Source organism: Xyrauchen texanus, chromosome 32 (genome assembly GCF_025860055.1).
Source record: "Xyrauchen texanus isolate HMW12.3.18 chromosome 32, RBS_HiC_50CHRs, whole genome shotgun sequence".
Taxonomy (NCBI): domain Eukaryota; kingdom Metazoa; phylum Chordata; class Actinopteri; order Cypriniformes; family Catostomidae; genus Xyrauchen; species Xyrauchen texanus.
This window is the reverse complement of record NC_068307.1, coordinates 26,424,045-26,445,589: the sequence shown is the minus strand read 5'-3', so window position 1 is coordinate 26,445,589 and position 21,545 is coordinate 26,424,045. Positions and strand designations below refer to the sequence as shown.

The following is a 21,545-nucleotide window of genomic DNA, read 5'->3' as shown; positions in this document are numbered from 1 at the left end:
ATAAGCATTTTAAACAAGTTTAAAGCTATAAAGCCTTTGATGCAACATCAAATGCAGAGCTTGATGTATAGTGGGAGCACAACAATAAACATCAGTGTCGTCTGCATAAAAATGAAAACTACAATTTATAATTTAAAAATCAAGGCAATTAATATAAATAGTAAAAAGTAGTGGCCCTAAAACAGACACTGAGGAACACCTTTGGTGATCAGTAAAGGTGCAGATGAGTGACCTTCAGTTTGCACCCATTGTGTTCTGATATTTAAATAGTTTGCATACCAAGATATAGTGTTATTGGATAGTCCTATATTTTTATCCATTGCTCTATGATCCAGTTCAGATGTCCACGTGCCAATTGAAGGGGTCAGCATGTGCACTTTGACCGGTCTGCGGCTATGGAGCCCCTTCCGCAGCAAGCTGTGTTCTGACACTTTTCTATCATGGCCAGCATTACGTTTTTACAGCAACTTGTGCTAGAGTAGCTCTTCTGTGGGATCGGACCAGATGGGCTAGCCTTCACTCCCCATGCACATCAATGAGCCGTGGGCACCCATGACCCTGTCGCCGGCTTGTGCTTCCTTGGACCACTTTTGGTAGGAACACCACACAAGACCTGGAGGTGACCTTGGAGGTGCTCTGACCCAGTTGTCTAGCCCAGTGTTTCCCAACCTTTTTTCTGCCAAGGCACACTTTTTACGACTAAAAAATTCTACATCACACCACTATCCCACATTTAAAATGAAGCTATGCAAAAAAAAAAAAATACAAAAAATCACAAATTTGTTCAATTTTATTATCTGATTAGTTCAGTGACCCCTTCTGGAAATGTCACTAGGTGGTGACAAATGAGCATCTTATGTGGTATGAGTCAGCCATTGAATCATTTTGAGTCATTCATGAACAAAATTTACCAAGAGATTTTATGTTGTGTTTAAGCATTAAAAGAACAAAGCAGATCTATATTCTTCCTTCAGTCTGAGCATTATTTTTCATCCAAAAAGATAACAATAATAGTCTAATAATAGTGTTCAATAATGTCCTTAACTTCTCCTTTATTAAAACTTGCATGGCTACAAATCTACTGACTTCAGTATGAGAATTATAAACACAAAGCAGATCTACAGTATAATTTTCCAACAGTAACCTATTTAAACTGCTGAGCATGGCTTTTATCAGAAAAGACCACAATAATAGACAAATAATAATAATGTTAAGTTTCAATAATGTACTTTTGTCATTGTAAAGCACATTTCACATGAATTGAGTCGAGGCGACAATGCTCCGTTCAACACCAGCGTCAAGCGTGTCAATTGCCATCAACATGACAAGAGCAATTTTATGATTTTGCCACGTAAAAAAGAGAGAGGTGTGCACAATAAACATTGAAAACATGTATTTGGAAGAGAGAAGAAAGCTTGCAGTTGCATTGATAGCAGAAAGTAATAAAATATCTAATGTATGTTTAGGTCTAAGTATTCTCTTGATGAATTTAAATTATAGTTTAATAACTGGGGACTCTGATATTCAAACGATAAGGTAATATTTAATGAAAAGAAATTCAATTCTCTTCACAAATTTGAACAGTTTTTTTTTTTTATATATATTTCTTGTTGCTTAGTACACTCACAGACATTATGGGTGAAGAACCATGATTTAAGTGACGTCACTTCATAGACTTCAATTTATTCTGCAGCGCTGACGCGAGTCATGTGAAAGGCCCTTAACGTGTATAAATATCAGTCACTTTTTTTTTATTTATGAAATGGGACCAGTAAAATATGCTTCCAATCACTGGTACTAAACTAGATTTTTTTTATATGGTTATTTTTCAGACCAGCTTACTGACATTACTAGCACAAGATATCGTATTATGACTATTTATACCCCCAAACAGAGATCTTACTCATTATCTTAGTGCACGATTGAGTTTCCATTTTCATCCTATGAAAATATCTTAACCTCTCTGGAAGTTCAGTTCTAATAACAGTTACTTCCCACAGTCTAGCCTCTTTATAAGTGTTGCACCTTTTATTAGGTTAGTGATCCTCTAGGAAATGTAAAAATTGTATTTTAGATATTGTCTTTTAAAAGATTTGTAAATTGTAGTATCAGGTTAACTACTGGGGTAGGAACCTTGTGTAGGTGGTGGTAAAATGGGGGAAGAATAAAGCCGTGGGTTCAAGGGACGTACTGTTGTTATCCTTGTGTCGAGCCTCCTTATAGTGTACTATAACCCACATAACATGGTGTCAGAAGCAAAAACGTAATATTAACGGACGTCGACCAAATAAGAGATAACACAGGACGCAGGCTAGTTGTTTATTTGTTTTCTCTCTGCCGATTACCGAAAGTTTGAGGCTAACGCTAATGCTAGCGATCTCACGGACGGCAAAATGAATCAGTTTCAAGTTTCCCCACCAGAGAAGTTCACATTTAAAGCCGAAGACTGGACTAAATGGATTAAACGCTTCGACAGATTCTGCATCGCATCTGGATTGGAGACACAAGCGGACGAAAATCAAGTGAACGCACTGATTTACACAATGGGGAGGAGGCGGAGGATATACTGGTTTCCCTGCACCTCAGCCCAGAGGAAGCGAGTGAGTACGACACAGTTAAGAGAAAGCTGGATGCTCACTTTGTAACACGCAGAAATGTGATCTTCGAGAGGGCAAAGTTTAACCAGAGGCAGCAAAAAATGGGCGAGTCGGCTGACAGCTTTCACACAGCGCTGCACTGTCTAGCAGAGCACTGTGGATACGGGGCTCTGCATGACGAAATGGTGAGAGATAGACTTGTTGTGGGTCTGAGAGATAAACGCTTGTCAGAACAGCTACAACTCGATCCCGAACTGACTTTAGAGAAAGCAATTAACAGAGCTAGACAAAGCGAGCAAGTGAAGAAGCAACAAGAAATGCTAAAAATGAACTTCACAACAGATATCTCTAACGCTCAGCTTGACAGCGTGCACGCTAGCGACAGAACGCAGACGCCAAGCAAAACAACCCATACCAAAACAACCCAAGCAACATTACAAGCAAACAGAAAAAAAACAGAAGGAAAGACAAGCACAATGCAGCAGATGTGGTGATTCAAGATGGCATAGCCAACAACAATGTCCAGCTAAAGAGGTAATATGCAATAACTGCAGAAAAAAAGGACATTACGCCAGAGTATGCAAAACCAAAAGAATGTGTGAAATGCATGTAGCTACAGTGGTTGAGGACACTGGTGAGGAAGTTGCATTTCTGGGTTCACTGTCAGCGGACGCAAATGACAGCCCATGGATGACAGACATACATGTGGAGAATCTCAATGCACGCTTTAAAATTGACACTGGCGCAGACGTCACCGCTATATCGGAAATGCTGTATAACCAAGGCCAGTTCAGCAGGCTGGAGAAGTCAACGAGGGTTCTCCTGGGACCAGGAGGGACTCGTCTGAATGTGAAGGGCAAGTTCACCGCCACTCTCAGAAAAAACAGTAAAAGTACTAAAGAGGAAATTTACGTTGTGGAGGGGCTGTGCACACCACTGCTAGGCGGGCTTGCTGCAGTGGCACTGCAGTTGGTCGCCAGAATAAATAACGTCAGCCTGGACTCCAAAGAGACAGTAAAAAGGGAGTTCCCAAAGCTTTTCTGTGGACTAGGTAAAATGGAGGGCGAGTACAACATAGTACTGAAACCAGGCGCTCAGCCTTTCTCCCTCTCAACTCCCAGGCACATCTCCCTCCCACTCCTGCCAATGGTCAGAGAGGAGCTGGACCGTATGGAGCAGCAGGGAGTTATCTCAAAGGTGGAGGGGTCCACTGAATGGTGTGCGCCTATGGTGGTGGTGCCGAAACGCACGGGCAAGGTGAGAATATGCACCGATCTCACACAGCTGAACAAATCAGTTATGAGAGAGAAGCACCCCCTCCCCTCAGTTGAACACACTTTAGGACAGCTCGCTGGGGCCAAAGTGTTTTCAAAGCTAGATGCCAACGCAGGCTTTTGGCAGATTCCACTGTCCAAGGAGTCAACTCTGCTAACCACTTTCATAACTCCGTTCGGGCGGTATTGTTACAATCGCCTATGCTTTGGGATCTCGTCAGCACCAGAACATTTCCAAAAGCGCATGTCACGCATCTTGGAGGGCCTAGTGGGTGTTCTGTGTCAGATGGATGACGTGCTCATTTGGGGAGCCACATAGACGGAGCATGATGAGAGATTGTGGAGAGTACTGTCACGACTGCAGGAGGCGGGAGTGACGCTCAACGACAAGTGTGAGTTTTCTAAGAGCAGGATCAAATTCCTGGGGCAGGTCATCGAGGCATCAGGCATCAGTGCTGACCCTGATAAAGTGAGTGCTGTAAAAGCTATGCCAGCACCCAGTAACGTCAGTGAGGTGAGACGCTTCCTGGGAATGACAAACCACCTGGGGAAGTTCCTGCCTCACTTGGCTGAGAGAACACGACCACTCAGAGACCTGCTGAAAAAGTCCAGTATGTGGGCCTGGGGGCCGCAACAACAACAGGCTTTTGATAACATAAAAAAAAGAACTGACGACACCCCCAGGGCTTGCATTGTATGACCCGAATGCTGAAACGCTTGTCTCCGCCGACTCTTCCTCATATGGGATGGGCGCCGTTCTTCTCCAGCGGCACACAGACACAGAGTGGAAACCTGTGGCGTATGCCTCGAGAGCCCTCAGCAGCACTGAGCAGCGTTACGCCCAGATTGAGAAAGCGGCGCTAGCATCAACATGGGCCTGTGAGAGGTTTGCAGAGTTCCTCATTGGAAAGAGTTTTCATATTGAGACAGACCACAAGCCCCTAATTCCTCTACTAGGCTCAAAGAGCTTAGATGAACTTCCTCCACGCATACAGCGTCTGCGCATGCGACTAATGCGTTTTGCTTACACCATATCACAAGTGGCCGGCAAAGACATTGCAACTGCGGATGTGCTGTCCCGAGCTCCCATCAGTCACACAGCAGAAGGATTGCAAGAGGAGGAAGTCAACCTCTATGTTGACTCTGTTGTAGCGAATCTCCCAGCTACAGAAAAGAGGTTAAGAGAAATTCAGAGACACAAGGACGACGACTCCACACTCAAGCACTTGAAGAAATTCTGTGTCGAAGGATGGCCAGATAAATTTTCAATTAACAGAGTGTTTCAGCCATATCTGCAATTTTCAGGTGAGCTCACAATCCAAGATGGTCTACTGTTGTATGGCAGCAGGATAGTCATCCCAGCATCACTCAGGGCGGGCATTCTGTCAAAGCTGCACGAGGGCCACCTGGGAATAACTAAATGCAGAGAGCGAGCTAAGTATTCAGTGTGGTGGCCAGGGCTCAGCAGAGAGCTGACAAACATGATAGAGAAATGTGATGTGTGTAGCCGTGAAAGAGTCAATTTCAAAGAAAAGATGATGTCTACTGAGTTTCCGCCAAGACCATGGTCCACTGTAGGAGCGGATTTATTCCAGATAGACAGCAGACAATACCTGGTCATCGTGGACTATTTCTCCAGATATTTTAAAGTAGCCAAACTGACGTCTACAACATCTGGAGCTGTGATTGATCACGTCAAGTCTATCTTTGCTCGTCATGGTATACCTGAAGTGGTCCGCTCAGACAATGGTCCACAGTTTGCATCTGAGATTTTCAGACAGTTCGCACAGGATTGGGGTTTTAGTCATGTGACATCCAGTCCCCATTTCCCACAGAGCAACGGGGAGGCGGAGCGTGCTGTGAGGACAATCAAAAGTCTTCTCAAGAAATCCAACGACCCTTATCTAGCCCTGATGGCTTATCGAGCTGCTCCCCTGGCGAATGGATACAGTCCCTCTGAACTTCTGATGGGGAGGAAAATGAGAACGCCAGTTCCTGTCATTCCATCCAAGCTCAACCCAGGGTGCGCAGACATGGATAACCTGAAAAGGACAGAGCAAACGTACAGACAAAAACTGCGACAGAATTATGACCAAAGACACAGAGCACGCGACATGCCGTACCTTCAACCCGGTGATCATGTGTGGGTCAAAGATACATTGCAAAGAGGCACAGTGGTGTCTACTGCCGGCACGCCGAGGTCATACATCATTGAGACGCCTGGGGGCACTCTGCGAAGGAACAGATACCATCTTTCACCAACCCCTGTGGCTCCTGGAGAACCTGCTAACTTAATTGAACCAGCACCCGAGAGCACAGTTCCTGACACACACACTCCTGTCACACCCGGAGCACAGTGTGTAGCCAGTCAGCAGTCTCCTGTGTGCGAAAGACGTTTCCCAGCCCGAATAAGGAATCCTCCATCTTACTTGAAAGACTTTGTTCGTTCTTAGGAATGGCACCCGAGAGGTGGGGGAGGGCAGGGAGTAGTTGATAGTCGCCAAATTATGTTGTTGATAAAGTGTTTACAGAAGCACATGTTCATAGTACTTCACAGCCAAACTTATGAAAAAAAAGAACCATAAATGTGTGTTACGGCTGTACTGATCTTGATCATCATTTTAGTGATGATATGGGTTATATTTTCAGTATAAGTAATCGGAAGAGCCTTCTGTTAAAGTTTAGAAATGCTCTTAATGTTATTAATGTTTCTGCATCTGCACATAGTTTATCCTTTGCTTAGAAAGGGGGATGTAGTATCAGGTTAACTACTGGGGTAGGAACCTTGTGTAGGTGGTGGTAAAATGGGGGAAGAATAAAGCCGTGGGTTCAAGGGACGTACTGTTGTTATCCTTGTGTCGAGCCTCCTTATAGTGTACTATAACCCACATAACATAAATAATAGCAGTGGAAGGAGTTTCAATTAAGTAAAAATATTTTGTTTCTTGCTATGCAAAACTAGGATTATTTATTGTCTGTTTAATCATCTGATCGCTAAGTAAGTAACAGCACAACTCACCTCAACAAGTCTGAGGTATTATCCATATCGGCAGCACAAATGGTGTGGGATGATACTTAGGCTTAGGAGTTAGTTCAAATCCCTAAACTAAAATATGAGCAATAGTAATAGTGATCCTTGCCTTAGCTGGCACCCCAAATAAAATACACTCAGAGGTACACCATAGACTGACAGCCTAAGCACATGAGCAGATGTAACCAGGTTGAAATTATATTTTCATTTTTTTGTTGAAACTTCACCAAATCCTGATAAATATTGAAGAATATGTATTTTATTAAGTTCATAACATGTTTTGTACGGTTTAGAGTATATTCAAACTGAAGCGTTAATACCTGTACTGTCACTTTAAGAGGTCTCAGTATTACGACGTCAACTCTGCGCCTCTCTCAGTTCAGCTCACTGAGAGGAGGTAAGGATTTTTCTGCTGGTTATCATTAGGAGTTTATTTCGTTTTGTAGATAATATAATATAACAATATGCAGTTATAAAGTGAATGCTAGTCTTAAGAGTGTAAACATGCAGCCGTGTCGTTAAAATGTAAACTTTGTAAATACACTTTTGCAAGTTAAACTGGAGACACATGTTTTTCAGTGCTACGGGGTTTCCTGTGTGTTTATTTGCTAATAGGAGACTGATGAACAACGTGTGTGGAAGAGACTGCATGTTACAGAGCATTTTTAGTTTTCTACTGATTTGTACAGGTATGTGTATTCAGTCAGTTCATTATTTACACAAATGTATTACTGGAAATGTAGGTATTTTATTTCATTTATTTTTAAATCATCTAAAAACACTTGTGTTAACAGAGGAGCTAAGTTAGTTATGTGCTGCAGTACATGTGTTTTGCTCACTGAGAGGAGGAGACTGATGAACAACGTGTGTGGAAGAGACTGCATGTTACAGAGCATTTTTTGTTTTGTACTGATTTGTACAGATACCACTGCTATACAGCTTGCAGTAAAGGAGCAACCAGTAGCTGTTTGTAGTCCGGGTCCTTCCTTCAATCAGCACAGTCACAATCACAGAACACAACGCAGATCACACAGACGTCAACGGATGTGCATTTAGCCAGATATACGGCAGACCACGCACACCCGTTACAATGGTGCCGTGACCTTTCAAGGATTGGTCTAAAGATCGACGTCAGCTCGGTCACCGAGGGAGGCTACTATCACTTTGGGTACTCAGGTATTTCTCTGGACTGTGCCAAGTATTTCACTGGACTTTTTATTTTTTTGTTAATCCCACGAACTGGGCTATTTCAGCGAAGATGGGACATAAAAAGGAGAAAAAAATATTGGTCATTGTCAATATAACAACATCTATGAGATTGATTTATTGCTGTATAAGTGCATGCTGAATGATATGGTTGTTCAACTTTGTTATTTAATGCTCTTTACCACATCGTTGCTGATTCTGTTAGATTTTTTGTTTCTCAGTTTCATGTGTGTGTAGAGTGACTGAAACATGGCAGAGGGTAAAACATATTCAGTTGAGAGTGACGGTGATGATGCCGAACGTGCTTCCTTTGAGTGCCAGTTTGGTGTGGGTAGGGGGTTTCTCCATCAACCCTTAGAGACCAGAACACCAGGGCCTAGTGTTGCAGAGTTAGGCTCTCCACAACTTACCTCTACTCGATATGTAGATCATGTCAGGTCAAGCCAGGGTGAGCAGAGCCCAGACTTAGGTTCACTCGTTACACAGTTAGCTGAACAGCTAGGCAAGTCAATTACAGCTCAGCTACAATCTGACAGGGTCTCACATAGCACCACAACAACCACCCCTATACAGCCTACAGAGATGACGCTACCTAATGTTAGTGTCGTCATGCGGTCAGATGCAAGGAAGCCACCTATATTCAGAGGTGACGGCTCAGACAAGTTTACAGTTCACAAATGGGAAAATCTAACGTCTTTGTACTTAACGAAGCGAGCAGTCCCAGTCTCTGAGCATTCACAAGAAATTCTGGCGAGGCTTATGGGCAAAGCAGGGGATGTGGTAAGGATAAAGCTGCGGAACGACAAATCTATTGACCACACTGCCATAGAGATTTTAAACACCAAGCTCAGGCCGGATCTTGTATTGTGGTCAACTTCACAGAAGTCCCTGTTCATCGTGGAACTAACTGTACCATGGGAGGCTGCAGTGGGAGAAGCGTATGAACGGAAAAAGCTGAAGTACACCGATATAGCTCTTGAGGCAAAACAACAAGGCTGGCGTACACTTCCGGTGGAAGTTGGATGTAGAGGATTTGTGGCCACATCTATAGCCAGGCTCCTGAAGGGGGTGGGAGTTCGGGGGACAGGCCTTCAGGAAAGCCATCAAATCACTGTCGGAGGCAGCAGAGCAAAGCAGCAGGTGGATCTGGATAAAGAGGAAGGAACCCAACTGGGCTGCAAAGAACATTAAAGGGGAGTAAAAGCAGAAGGGAGCTCATCTGGGACGCCAGGTGTTGCCGTTGAGCCCTCTGGAGGTGTCGTGGGCCTATCAACGAAACACCGGTGAAGGAGGGTGCCCACCTGAAGACCTTGATGAAGTTTTTACCCCTCTCCCCATTTAAAACAAGGAAGTGCTGATTATTAGGGATATTAACATCAAGTCCTAGAAGCTGAACTGCCAATCCTCACATAATCTTTGACATTCTGAAACACTTTAGCAAACTAACATACTCCAGCATGCCTCTAGCGGATTTCTATAATACACTGCCCATGCCAGGTGAAGACGCTATGGAGTATTGGATCAGGCTGAATAAAACGGTGGATGTAGCAGATGACTGCCTAAAGAGACAGGGCCGTAGCATCGATGACCCAGGCCATGAAGTCAGCATGATGTTTATTAAACACTGCCCTGACCAGTCTCTCGCAGGTGTTTTCAAGTTCAAGTCGGCAGAGAAATGGTCAGTCTGTGAAATCCAAGAGAGGCTTGATGAGCACATGCATGGTAAGAAGGCTTGAGCTGCAGCTGTTAAGCCACCTGAGTCTAGCACAGCAGTGCACAAAGTTCATTCCCAGTGTCAGGTGCCTATGACTGACTCACCTGCTCCGCACACCACTGTTCCTGTAACTTCCCCGAATATTGCTGGTGTCGACAATGTCTGCATGAAGAGCCTGGTAAGCTTGCTAGACCGACTGGTCACACAACAGACACAGGTGCCAGCTAAATTTGTCACTTAAGCGGCTGTGCCACATTTCTCCCAGAGGGCATGTAGGGTCTGTGGGACTCCTGATCATTCAACACTGTCTCACTGCAGATGGGAAAACAGATGTCTAAAGTGTTTATCCCCTGGTCACTGGAAAAGGGACTGTCAGCAGACCAACCAGCGCAACCGCTTTCAGCCTGGTGCTGGTGGGCAAAATCAGCAGTTAAACTAGAAGACCCACACCTGGGGAGGGGCGGTGTGGGTAACGTAGATGAATCTCTTTGACACCTGCAACCTGGCAAATCTATATGAGGATAGTTGCGCTGGGGCAGTGGTGGCTCAGTGGTTGAGGCTCAGGGTTACTGACCAGAAGGTCGGGGGTTCAAGCCCCAGCACCACCAAGATGCCACTGTTGGGCCCTTGAGCAAGGCACTTAACTCCAGGTTGCTCCGGGGGGGTTGTCCCTGTAATAAGTGCACTGTAAGTTGCTTTGGATAAAAGCGTCTGCCAAATGCATAAATGTAAATGTAAAATTTAAATGCTGCACCTAAGGGGTCCCGCATAGTCATCCAAGCTGCTCAGAAGATCCAAGCCTTCGGCGAGCTGTTCAATCACGATGTGCAACTTACAGGCATGTTAGACTCTGGCTCGATGGCATGTAGCATCAGTGAACATGCAGTAGAGAGACTCAGCTCTGCTGGTGTCTTGCCTGAGAAACAGCACCCTGAAGAGAACATTGTCCTGATTGGCTGTGGTGGCTTGCAGGCTCGGCCTGAGGGCTTTTATGACTTGGAGATGCAGATTTACGGTGTTTGCTTTGTTGTACCCACCTTGGTTGTGCCCGGTCAGCATGACGATCTCATCTTGGGCTCCAATGTCATTAAACATCTGATACAGGTCCTGAAAAGTGACGACGGTTACTGGGATCCAAACATGACCATCAGTCTGAGCCTGAGGTTGAGCGCTTCTTGTCGATGTTCACCAATGTCGAACGCTGGAGAGGGATTGCAGTCCCAGACAAAATGGGCACTGTCAATCTCACCCAGGCGCTGACACTCCTACCCAGACATGAACACTTGGTTTGGGGCAGACTCCCTGCTAATGTGCCTATGTCACCTGGCAGCACAGTTGTTTTGGAGCCGACCAGTTCAAAGGCCGTGCCACGAGGTGTGCTCGTAGGTCGTCTTGTCACACCTCTCTGGGGTGATGGGTGGGTGCCAATGACAGTTGTGAACCCTTCTGACAAAGCTGTCACCCTGAAGAGGAATTGCAAATTGGCTGATGTATCTCCATGCTTGGCAATCGAAGACCTAGATGCTTTCCAGGGTCTACATGTCATTGCAGAGAAACCACAGGGCACAGAGAAACGGCAATCCCAGGCAGAAAAGCAACAGCCTAACGGAGATAAACAACCAGATGCAGAGAATCCGGGAACTAACATCTCTTCCGGTGCCTGTCCTGATACTCCGCTGACAAAGAGTCTGTTGGAGTTAGGCCTTGGCGACATTGACATAAGCTCATGTCAGGTTAGTGAAGCCTGTAGGTCTCAACTAACGCAGCTGCTAACCGAATACCAGGACATCTTCTCCAAGCACACACTGGACTGTGGTGAAGTCAAGGGGTATACGCATCGCATTCATCTCACTGATAATCGGCCTTTTCGCTTACCATACAGGAGAGTCCCCCCAGCCCATTATCAGAAGTTGAGGCAGGTTCTCACTGATATGGAGGAGAGAGGGATTATCAGGAAGTCGTCAAGTGAGTATGCTTCGCCACTGGTGATGGTGTGGAAGAAGGACGGTGGGTTGCGTATTTGCACTGACTTCAGGTGGTTGAATGCCAGGACTTTAAAGGACGCCCATCCATTGCCACACCAGTCTGACTGCTTGGCTGCCCTTGGTGGCAACTGCCTCTTCAGTACAATGGACCTCACCTCTGGCTTTTTCAACATCCCGATGCACGAAGGCGACAAGAAATACACAGCTTTCACGACTCCCCTTGGACTGCATGAATACAACCGCATGCCACAGGGGCTGTGTAACAGTCCGGCATCCTTCATGAGCATGATGACTGGGATTTTTGGGGACATGAACTTCACAAAACTACTGTGTTACCTTGATGATCTTCTAGTTTTCGCACCATCAGAGGAAGAGGCTCTGTCCAGGCTCCACACAGTGTTTCAGAGGTTAGAGGAGAACAACTTGAAACTGGCCCCTAAGAAGTGCCATCTGCTACAAAAACAAGTCGGCTTCCTTGGTCATGTCATCAACGGTGGGGGTGTGTCCGTTGACCCCACCAAGGTGGAGGTAATTTCTAAAATGAAAGTTCAAGACCTGATGGAGGATGAGTGCACGCCCTCTTCGGAGGATTAAATCATTCCTTGGCATTCCAGGGGCGGCTGTGGCTCAGATGGTAGAGCGGGTCGGCTACCAATCGCAGGGTTGGTGGTTCGAATCCTGGCCCACATGGCTCCACATGCCGAAGTGTCCTTGGGCAAGACACTGAACCCAGAGTTGCTCCCAATGGCAGGCTAGCGCCTTGCGTGTGTGAATGTGAGTGTGGATGGGTGATTGGGACACAGTGTAAAGCGCTTTGGTAACCTCTAAGGTTAATAAAAAAGCGCTATATAAGTGCAGACCATTTACCATGGTATTTTATTACCAGCACTTCATCCCAAACAGTTCCTCCATTGCAAAACCTTTGTTTGCACTAACGGCAGGGCAAAAGAGACGAGGAAAGTTGGCGAAGGACAGAAAGTCTCTCTGTGTCTATCGCAAGCTTACCCCTGCAGATTGGTCGGTGGAATGTCAAGTCGCCTTTGACCAGTTGAAAACCATGCTGTTGGAGTGTGTCGTACTTCCCCACCCAGACTTCGATGAACCATTTATCTTGTCAGTTGATGCGTCATTGGACTGGCTTGGTGCGGTGCTGTCTCAAGTGCCCCAAGGGGAATCCAAGGCCAGACCTATTGCTTTTGCGAGCAAGACTTTCAGTGCATCACAGCGGAAATATCCAGCCCATAGACTGGAGTTCATGGCTTTGAAGTGGAGTGTATGTGATAAGTTTAGCCACTGGCTGAAGGGGCATAGCTTCACTATTTGGATGGATAATTATCCACTTACCTTCTAACAAAGCCAAAACTTGACGCGTGTGAAATCCACTGGGTGTCTAAACATGCATCGTACACCTTTGATCTCAAACACCTGCCTGGAAGGAGAAATGTGGAGTCGTGACCCTTTTTCAAAATCCATTGGACGGAGGCTGCTGAAGGAGCCATATTCCAATCTGATTCAGGTAGCCAATGCGGTGGAGGAGGATTCTGTGCAGGATGTTTTCAGGGTCAGCTGCCAGTCCCAGACCCACAGATCTACAAATAACTCTGTGTGTAATGCGGCCGAGATCGGAGCTCTTTGTCAGGCACACTGTGACTGGGTGGATGCGGCAGAGTCCAGAGCACTCTGTTTAGACCAACACGTTCATCAGCTATCAAGTGGTCTGGATCTTTTGCCCGTGCTCTCTGCCCAGGAGCTACAGTTGAGTCAGCAGCAAGACATTGACATCTCTCAGGTTTTGCCCTTCATTGCCACCAGGAGGCGACCATCTAGGCGAGAAAGGCATGGTGCTAACTCAAAAGTACTCAGGTTGTTCAAACAATGGGACAAGTTGGAAGTCCGTGATGGTGTTTTGTATAGGGTAACAAGGGACCCTGTTTCCAAGCAGAGAAGATCCCAGTACGTGTTGCCTCAGAGTCTAAAGGATAAAGCGTTGTCAGGCATCCACGATTTGGCAGGCCATCAGGGTCAAGACCGTACTCTTCCACTTGCGAGGCAGCGCTTTTATTGGCCTGATATGGAGAAAGATGTACGGGCGTATGTCAGATGTTGCCAAAGATGTGTGGTTGGAAAAACGCCGGAACCTGCTGCTCGTGCACCCCTGGAAAGTATCAAGAGCTCTGCCCCAATGGAGTTGGTGTGCATGGATTTTTGGTCGGCAGAAGACAGCAAGCAGCATTCTGTGGACGTTCTAGTGGTCGCCGACCACTTCACCAAACTCGCTCATGCATTCCCATGTCCCAATCAAACAGCAAAGCAGGTTGCAAAGAATCTCTGGGATAATGTGTTCTGCGTTTATGGTTTCCCTGAGAGGATACATTCTGATCAGGGTGCCAATTTCGAGAGCAGTTTGATTGCAGAGCTACTCTGGCTGGCTGGTGTTACAAAATCTCACACAACAGCCTACCATCCAATAGGCAATGGGGGAACAGAGCGATTCAACCGCACTTTGGGCAGTATGCTCCGTACTCTTCCCCTCAAGGAAAATCAACAGTGGCCTCAACAGATCCAGACCCCTCACATTTGCTTATAACGCCACTGTTCATGAGACTACAGGCTACACACCCTTTTTCCTCATGTTTGGTCGTGTCCCTAGACTGCCAGTTGACATCATGTTCAAGCAGGGGTTGAATGACCCTGGAGTCGTTGACTATGACTCATATGCCAAGTCTCTGCTTTCCTCCCTGCAAAGTGCTATGGAGATCGCCCAGAAACACTCTTCAGCCGAGCAGCAACACCAGGCCCGGCAATACAACAGATGTGTCAAGGGCACTTCCCTGTCTGTAGGTGATCGTGTTCTGGTGGCAAATAAGACAGAATGTGGGAAGAGAAAGTTGGCCGACAAGTGGGAGGATGGGGTGTACACAGTTGTTGGTGTGAATCCCAGCATCCATGTCTACAAAATACAAGATGCAGATGGACACACAAGAGTTGTGCATAGGAATCTGTTACTTGAGGTCAACTTCCTGCCACTCCCTGGGATGGGTCAGAGTGAAGCTGCACATGCTGGTGATGTGTTGTTGGAAAGTGAGGAGTCTGATCAGGAAACCGCTATTATGGTTGGAGTGATGCCTCAGGAAGACACTGCACAGGACTTGTCATGCTCCGGGGATGAGACTGAGCCTACAGTCTTGTCGCCTGGAGTCTCTCCCGAGTCTAAGTTGGCTGATTCACAAGAACTAGTCCCATCCAGTCCAGTTCCTAGTCCTGTTAGGGTCATTGTTGACAGTCCATCCACCGCACCTGCACCACATGTTGACACTTCAGTTCGCACTGACTCACACTCACACAGTGGAGCTGATAGCCATGTTAGGACACGTGCAGGGAGACTGGTCGAGTCAGTTAACAGATTGATAGTCAATGATTCAGAAACCATTCCAAAAGGGTCCAAATATTTTATTTAGTGATTATTGAGCTTTAACATATGTTGAAAGTGCGTATGCGCTGAGATTTTTGGTTGAGTGCCAAAATTTGAGTGATATTATGTGTACAAATGTCTACAGGATAATATTTTCTGAGGTCAAGTGTTGTGTGGCGTACTAGGCGTCACGTTAATCTAGGGGAATTTAGAGACCTGATTAATCTCTTTCTTTCCTGAACCACGTATTTGAGGTAACTTTTAAGTTGACTTATGTGGACTAGGTCTACCTTTTCACTTGTGCCAGTTTGTGTCAGTAGTAGACATGTCCTCCTGTAAGACATTCCTCAATCAGGATGTTGGTGAATTTCAGGAGGGGTGAATGTAACCAGGTTGAAATTATATTTTAATTTTTTTGTTGAAACTTCACCAAATCCTGATAAATATTGAAGAATGTGTTTTAAGTTCATAACATGTTTTGTACGGTTTAGAGTATATTCAAACTGAAGTGTTAATACCTGTACTGTCACTTTAAGAGGTCTCAGTATTATGACGTCAACTCTGCACCTCTCTCAGTTCGCGCTTTGCTCACTGAGAGGAGGTAAGGATTTTTCTGCTGTTTATCATTAGGAGTTTATTTCGTTTTGTAGATAATATAATATAACAATATGCAGTTATAAAGTGAATGCTAGTCTTAAGAGTGTAAACATGCAGCCGTGTTGTTAAAATGTAAACTTTGTAAATACACTTTTGCAAGTTTTACGGGAGACACATGTTTTTCAGTGCTACGGGGTTTCCTGTGTGTTTATTTGCTAATAGGAGACTGATGAACAACGTGTGTGGAAGAGACTGCATGTTACAGAACATTTTTAGTTTTCTACTGATTTGTACAGGTATGTGTATTCAGTCAGTTCATTATTTACACAAATGTATTACTGGAAATGTAGGTATTTTATTTCATTTATTTTTAAATCATCTAAAAACACTTGCGTTAACAGAGGAGCTATGTTAGTTATGTGCTGCGGTATATGTAAGTGTAAATTAGTGCAGTTCGCGCTTTGCTCACTGAGAGGAGGAGACTGATGAACAACGTGTGTGGAAGAGACTGCATGTTACAGAGCATTTTTTGTTTTCTACTGATTTGTACAGATACTACTGCTATACAGCTTGCATTAAAGGAGCAACCAGTAGCTGTTTGTAGTCCGGGTCCTTCCTTCATTCAGCACAGTCACAATCACAGAACACAACGCAGATCACACAGACGTCAATGGATGTGCATTTAGCCAGATATATGGCAGACCACGCACACCCGTTACACAGAGACACTAACCTGTGTAATACAGGCTCCAGTGAAAGCGACAATCACAGCCACAACATTAACCGTCAGCTGAAACTGCAGGAACTTTGAGATGCTGTCGTAGACGTTACGTCCCCACATGACGGCCTTCACGATGCTGGAGAAGTTATCATCTGTCAGGATGATGTCAGAAGCCTCTTTAGCCACATCTGTCCCTGCAATTCCCTGGAAAGACACAAGCACTGTCATTTTACTTCAGTGCAATTTGATATTTGTGCACTTGTCTACAAAAACTGTAAAGTTTAACAGAATCTGTCTGAGGGAAGTGGGAATCTTACCTGTCAAAAACATTCCCGAGTCATATTACAGCAAAAAAAAAAAAAAAAAAAAGAAAGAAATTAAAAATGAAATACTTAGTTTGAAAATAATTTTTAGGACCAATACAGTTTGTTGCATTGTGACATTATTTTAATGACAATCAAACACATTTTCTCCCCAATTCTCAGAACTGTAATATATATATATATATATATATATATATATATATATATATATATATATATAAATATAATTTTTTTTTTAATGTTCACTGTTGTAATGTGGATTTTTTTTAAAAATTATTTAGTATTGGTGGGTAGTTCACACATAACGTGTCCATGAATTATTTAGACAACATCAAGGTTTTAGGTTAAGATTAATGTAAATGGGTAAGTGAAACTGGTCACAATTTATTTTTAAGATTTTTATTTTAAGATTTTAAAAGAAAAAAAGTCTTAAATTAACTTTTTCCCCTTCACTAGTTCATTTTAAATGGTCCATCTGCTGATTAAACAAAAACAAAATTACAATATTTTTTTTTTCTGTTCTTTTTCATTTGTTTAAATATTGTGAAAATAATCTTGCAAAAAGAAATGGTCCCAGTAATCTGATTAATTTTGTTTATGCAGAATATCATTTTCTATCTCATAGGAGATTTCTATATTTCATTTTATTTACCTGTGGGGAGAAGAATTAACTATAAAAAAATCTAACCAAAATCCAAACACATACAGCACATAGACAGTGAGTAATATTAAACTGTACAAATAACGTCCCAAATTGTATTACCGTCTAGGTAAACACAAGTGTTTCTTTCTGTCAACATTTTTGTCTTCCTCTCCACACAATGTGTTTGTGATTTTTTTTTTTAAAGACTATCAAGTAGAACTGTTCTCCCTTAAGACAAGGCTGAGAGAAATATTATTGAAAATACCACAGAATGGAAACTGGCTGCAGGCAGCCCTTGACAGTTTGATATACAGGAAATTAAGAATATGCTCTCCACTGCCACAATGAACTTTTGAAAATAGAAATTGTGGTGTGGTGCTGGCACAAGCTGCATTTTTGTTTTTTGTAAGTCATTTGACGCATGCCATAAAAACAGCCACAAAATTAGATAGCACTGCACTAGGGGGTGCTCTTGTCTTATTTTTGAGCCAAATGAGGTGGCATGATTTTGCGTGCTACAGAGATGAGGACAGCCTGAGCAGCTTGAGATGCAGACTAAAAGGATGGATTACAACATCACAGCCTGCTTTTCCGCAGCTCATTTGGATGAATTTGGTAGAGTATCACTTCTCACCATGGCAAAACCGACATCTGCTTTCTTGAGGGCCGGTCCGTCATTGGTTCCATCACCGGTTACAGCAACCACTTGCCGCTGTTCCACCAGAGTGCTATCGATAATACCTGTTAAATAGTTAGACAAAAAAAAAATATATATATATGTATATATATATATATATATATATATATATATATATATATATATACATATATATATTAGTGCTCACAATAAAACCTTGGAGTGCCTCTAATGTAAAAATAATAATAGGACACAAAAGTTTACTCTTTTAGACAGAAGTGGCACTAATTTTCAAGCTCTTTGATTATAAAACATCTGATGATCAAGAGATGATGTCTATGACTGACCTAATTAAGTAGGCTAGTGTTGTAATTATAGTGCAACGTTTACTCTACTTACGGTATGTTAAGTATCCTGTAACTTCAGCCATTATAAGTCTTATATAACCAACACAACACAGAGAACTGATTCCAAATCAGTTTACAAAGACACTGCAGCTATTGTGGAAAAATGCCAATGCTCATGTACTACTTTTCTAACTTTCCTTAATAACTTCAGTCCATGTTCATAAGCTAGTCTGAAGTGTTCAGTAACAATATTAGCTTGATTAATTGATCTTGACTGCCATCATTATACATTTAGTCTCTTAGCAGATTATCTTCTTAACAAGAGCAGTTTAGAAATACATTATATTGTTTTGTGATAATTTCCTTAGATGGTAGCTTACTCAGATAATAAGACTAACTATATATTTAAAAATGTCTGAAGACAAATTGCGTTGCTAAGGTGTTCTGGGTGCTTGTTGGGGTGTTCTGAGGGGTTACTAGTCTGCATATTCTAGTCTCTAGATTTGAACAGCGTTCACAGAGGTGCCAGCATTTTAAACGTTGTGTTTGTTTGGTGTTGTATTTTTTATTTTTTTTAAATCCCCAACCCAACTTATTGGAAATAGTAGTATTATGCAAGATATAAAATACAATGTATAATAATAACCTTAAGTTCTACTAACTGGAAACATTCAACCAATACATTTGTATTTCGGAGAGAACGGTTTGTTGTTCGAGGAAATCAAGGATTTTTTTTTTAAATCAATGCAAGCATAAGTTCCAAAGAAGGCTCTATCTAATATGTAATGGATGAGTTTGCTGTTTTGATGGTAAATGTCTCATGTGAAGTCCCACACCTTTGACCAGTGTGTGTTTGTCTGTCGGTGAAGATCTGGCCAGTACTCGCAGTTTGGGCCACACTTTATCAATGCGTTCCTGCTCAACCTGCAAGACACAATAACCAGCTGCTAGGAATAGATATCAATCTCAATACATTTTACAGCTGCTCAAAAGTCTTTATACACCTGTGTAATGCAATACATAAAACAATAGTAAATAATATGAAAAGTGTATTTGGCCATAACATACAATATGTTTTGTGTTATAATGAGTGTAAACATTCATCAGATAATACAGTAACGTGCTGTAAACTTCAACTGTAAATTATTAAAAAAAAAATACACAGTGTGTATAATTCAAATGTGGGTAGTTCATTACTTAAAGACTGGCCACTTATCAGATGTGTTCAATAACTGTCGACATAAATAACAGCAGTGCATTACTTACAGCAAGTACAAATGCCACTAATGTAATTACAACACAATAAAATAGCCAATAAATTATTACAGTATTGGAATGCATCAACATCACAGTCACAGACTAGTTTGGGGTTGAACACACATGACAAGTTCTTGCATGTGTCTCTGCAGTTTTTTTAATTATCAATGTAAATATGTGGTAAATGGATGTCTCACGCCGTGACTGCCACATTTTAAAAGGTCAAGCAATGTTAATAGAAGCTAAAATGTTCTATTTTTGAAAACAATAATGGGACATGTGTGAACAATCCCTTACACTGCACAATTTTGCCAAATATATATATCAGATATTGTAGTTACACAGATTTTTAATCCTATATATATATAGATATATATATATTATATAAATATATATATATTATATAAATCTGTTCATAAAGACAATTACACATCTCTATATTTCTGAATTAGTGGCTCTGTTTTGATAGGATTGTGGCAGGACCAACACAATGCCAAGCACAGCCATCAGATAAGCTGCTTGGACAACTGCCAGACACCCCTCACAAGGCAGAAAAGATCTTCCAATACATTGGAAAAGACTTCTCATTGGTCCATGAGTGGTTTTTAGCAACATCTTAAACCCCCATCCTAAGTTTTGACTTAAGGCCAGACGTGAGAAGGACCATAAACATCTTCAAGTCCTCTCGAAGCAGCATTAACTTACCATGTTGCAAAAGCTGAAACAAAAAAAGACAAATCTTTACACACAAACTTTATTCCTAGCATGGACACCAACTGTAACACGCCCATTCCATGTTTGCTCACAGAACTGTTTATGTAAATTGCAGTTCTTCAATTAGCACAATAGTTCACACAGACTGAACTATGGTGGTATAAATTAATGCATGCATAATATTTAATCTTTTAATATCAGGTTTGATCTTCAGAAAAATGGCAAGAGTATTTTTGAAGAGGTTTGGAAAAGGAACAATGCATAGATTAAAGACATTGCATATTTTAATGTACATAGTTAAAACAAATGTTCCATACAGAAAGGGAGGGTGAGCCACACTGTGTGGGCCCCATCCGATGTCAGCTGCCAATCGTAACCCTGAAGAAAACAAGAAGCACCAAACTGAAATCTCCTCATCAGGAAGGTATAAAGTATTCTTTCAATAGACACACCTTCGTTCTGAGTTCTCGGTTGTTCAGGTTTGGGAGCAATAACAGAATAAAAACACTTCTCCATTCTGGTCTCACTCTACAAGAGAAAGGCAATAACAATAAAGATCAATGTTCTGAGTTCCCGGCTGTTCGAGTTTGGGAGCAATAACAGAATAATTATCAATGTCCTGAGTACCTGTCCAAAGGGTTATTAACAGAATACAATCCATCCAACATGCTAAGTCTCACTCCATGAGAGAGAGGATAACAGATCATCTAAAGTTCTTAGTCTCTAAGCGAGAGACAGAAGAAGATCGACCAAGTACCAAGTCTCACTACAAGAAACTATTGCAACTTATGCACACGTCATTGCGAGAATATAAACTGGATCAAAGTTCCATTTTGTCAGGATTGTTTTAATTGAAGGGAGGAATCATCTCAGGTCCCTTAACAACAAGACATCAATCGTGGGTTTGTGCTGAAAACAATACAACAATGCCACTTGCCAGTATGGATAGTGAAAACAATTATAAGAAACTCTCCTTTGCATTGCAATGGGAAGAGAAAGAAAGTGCCAAAGTCAAAGACCTGCAGTATATTACAATGACACTAGCCAAAACATTGACACATATGTCCTGCTTCACAGTCAAAATCTT

At 42.8% G+C, this 21,545-nt stretch overlaps 1 protein-coding gene across 8 annotated transcripts in view; it reads right to left on the bottom strand.

Moving 5' to 3' along the window:
- The window catches only part of LOC127625692 (plasma membrane calcium-transporting ATPase 2), a 401,637-nt gene that overhangs the window by 43,729 nt on the left and 336,363 nt on the right, over window positions 1-21,545 (bottom strand). For all 8 annotated transcript variants that reach the window (XM_052101030.1, XM_052101033.1, XM_052101034.1 and 5 more), the window contains 3 exons: window positions 19,324-19,411; window positions 18,138-18,244; window positions 16,550-16,741 (listed from right to left, as the gene is read on the bottom strand). In XM_052101030.1, the coding sequence (XP_051956990.1) occupies window positions 16,550-16,741; window positions 18,138-18,244; window positions 19,324-19,411 (387 nt within the window). The remainder of the gene's footprint in view (window positions 1-16,549; window positions 16,742-18,137; window positions 18,245-19,323; window positions 19,412-21,545) is intronic.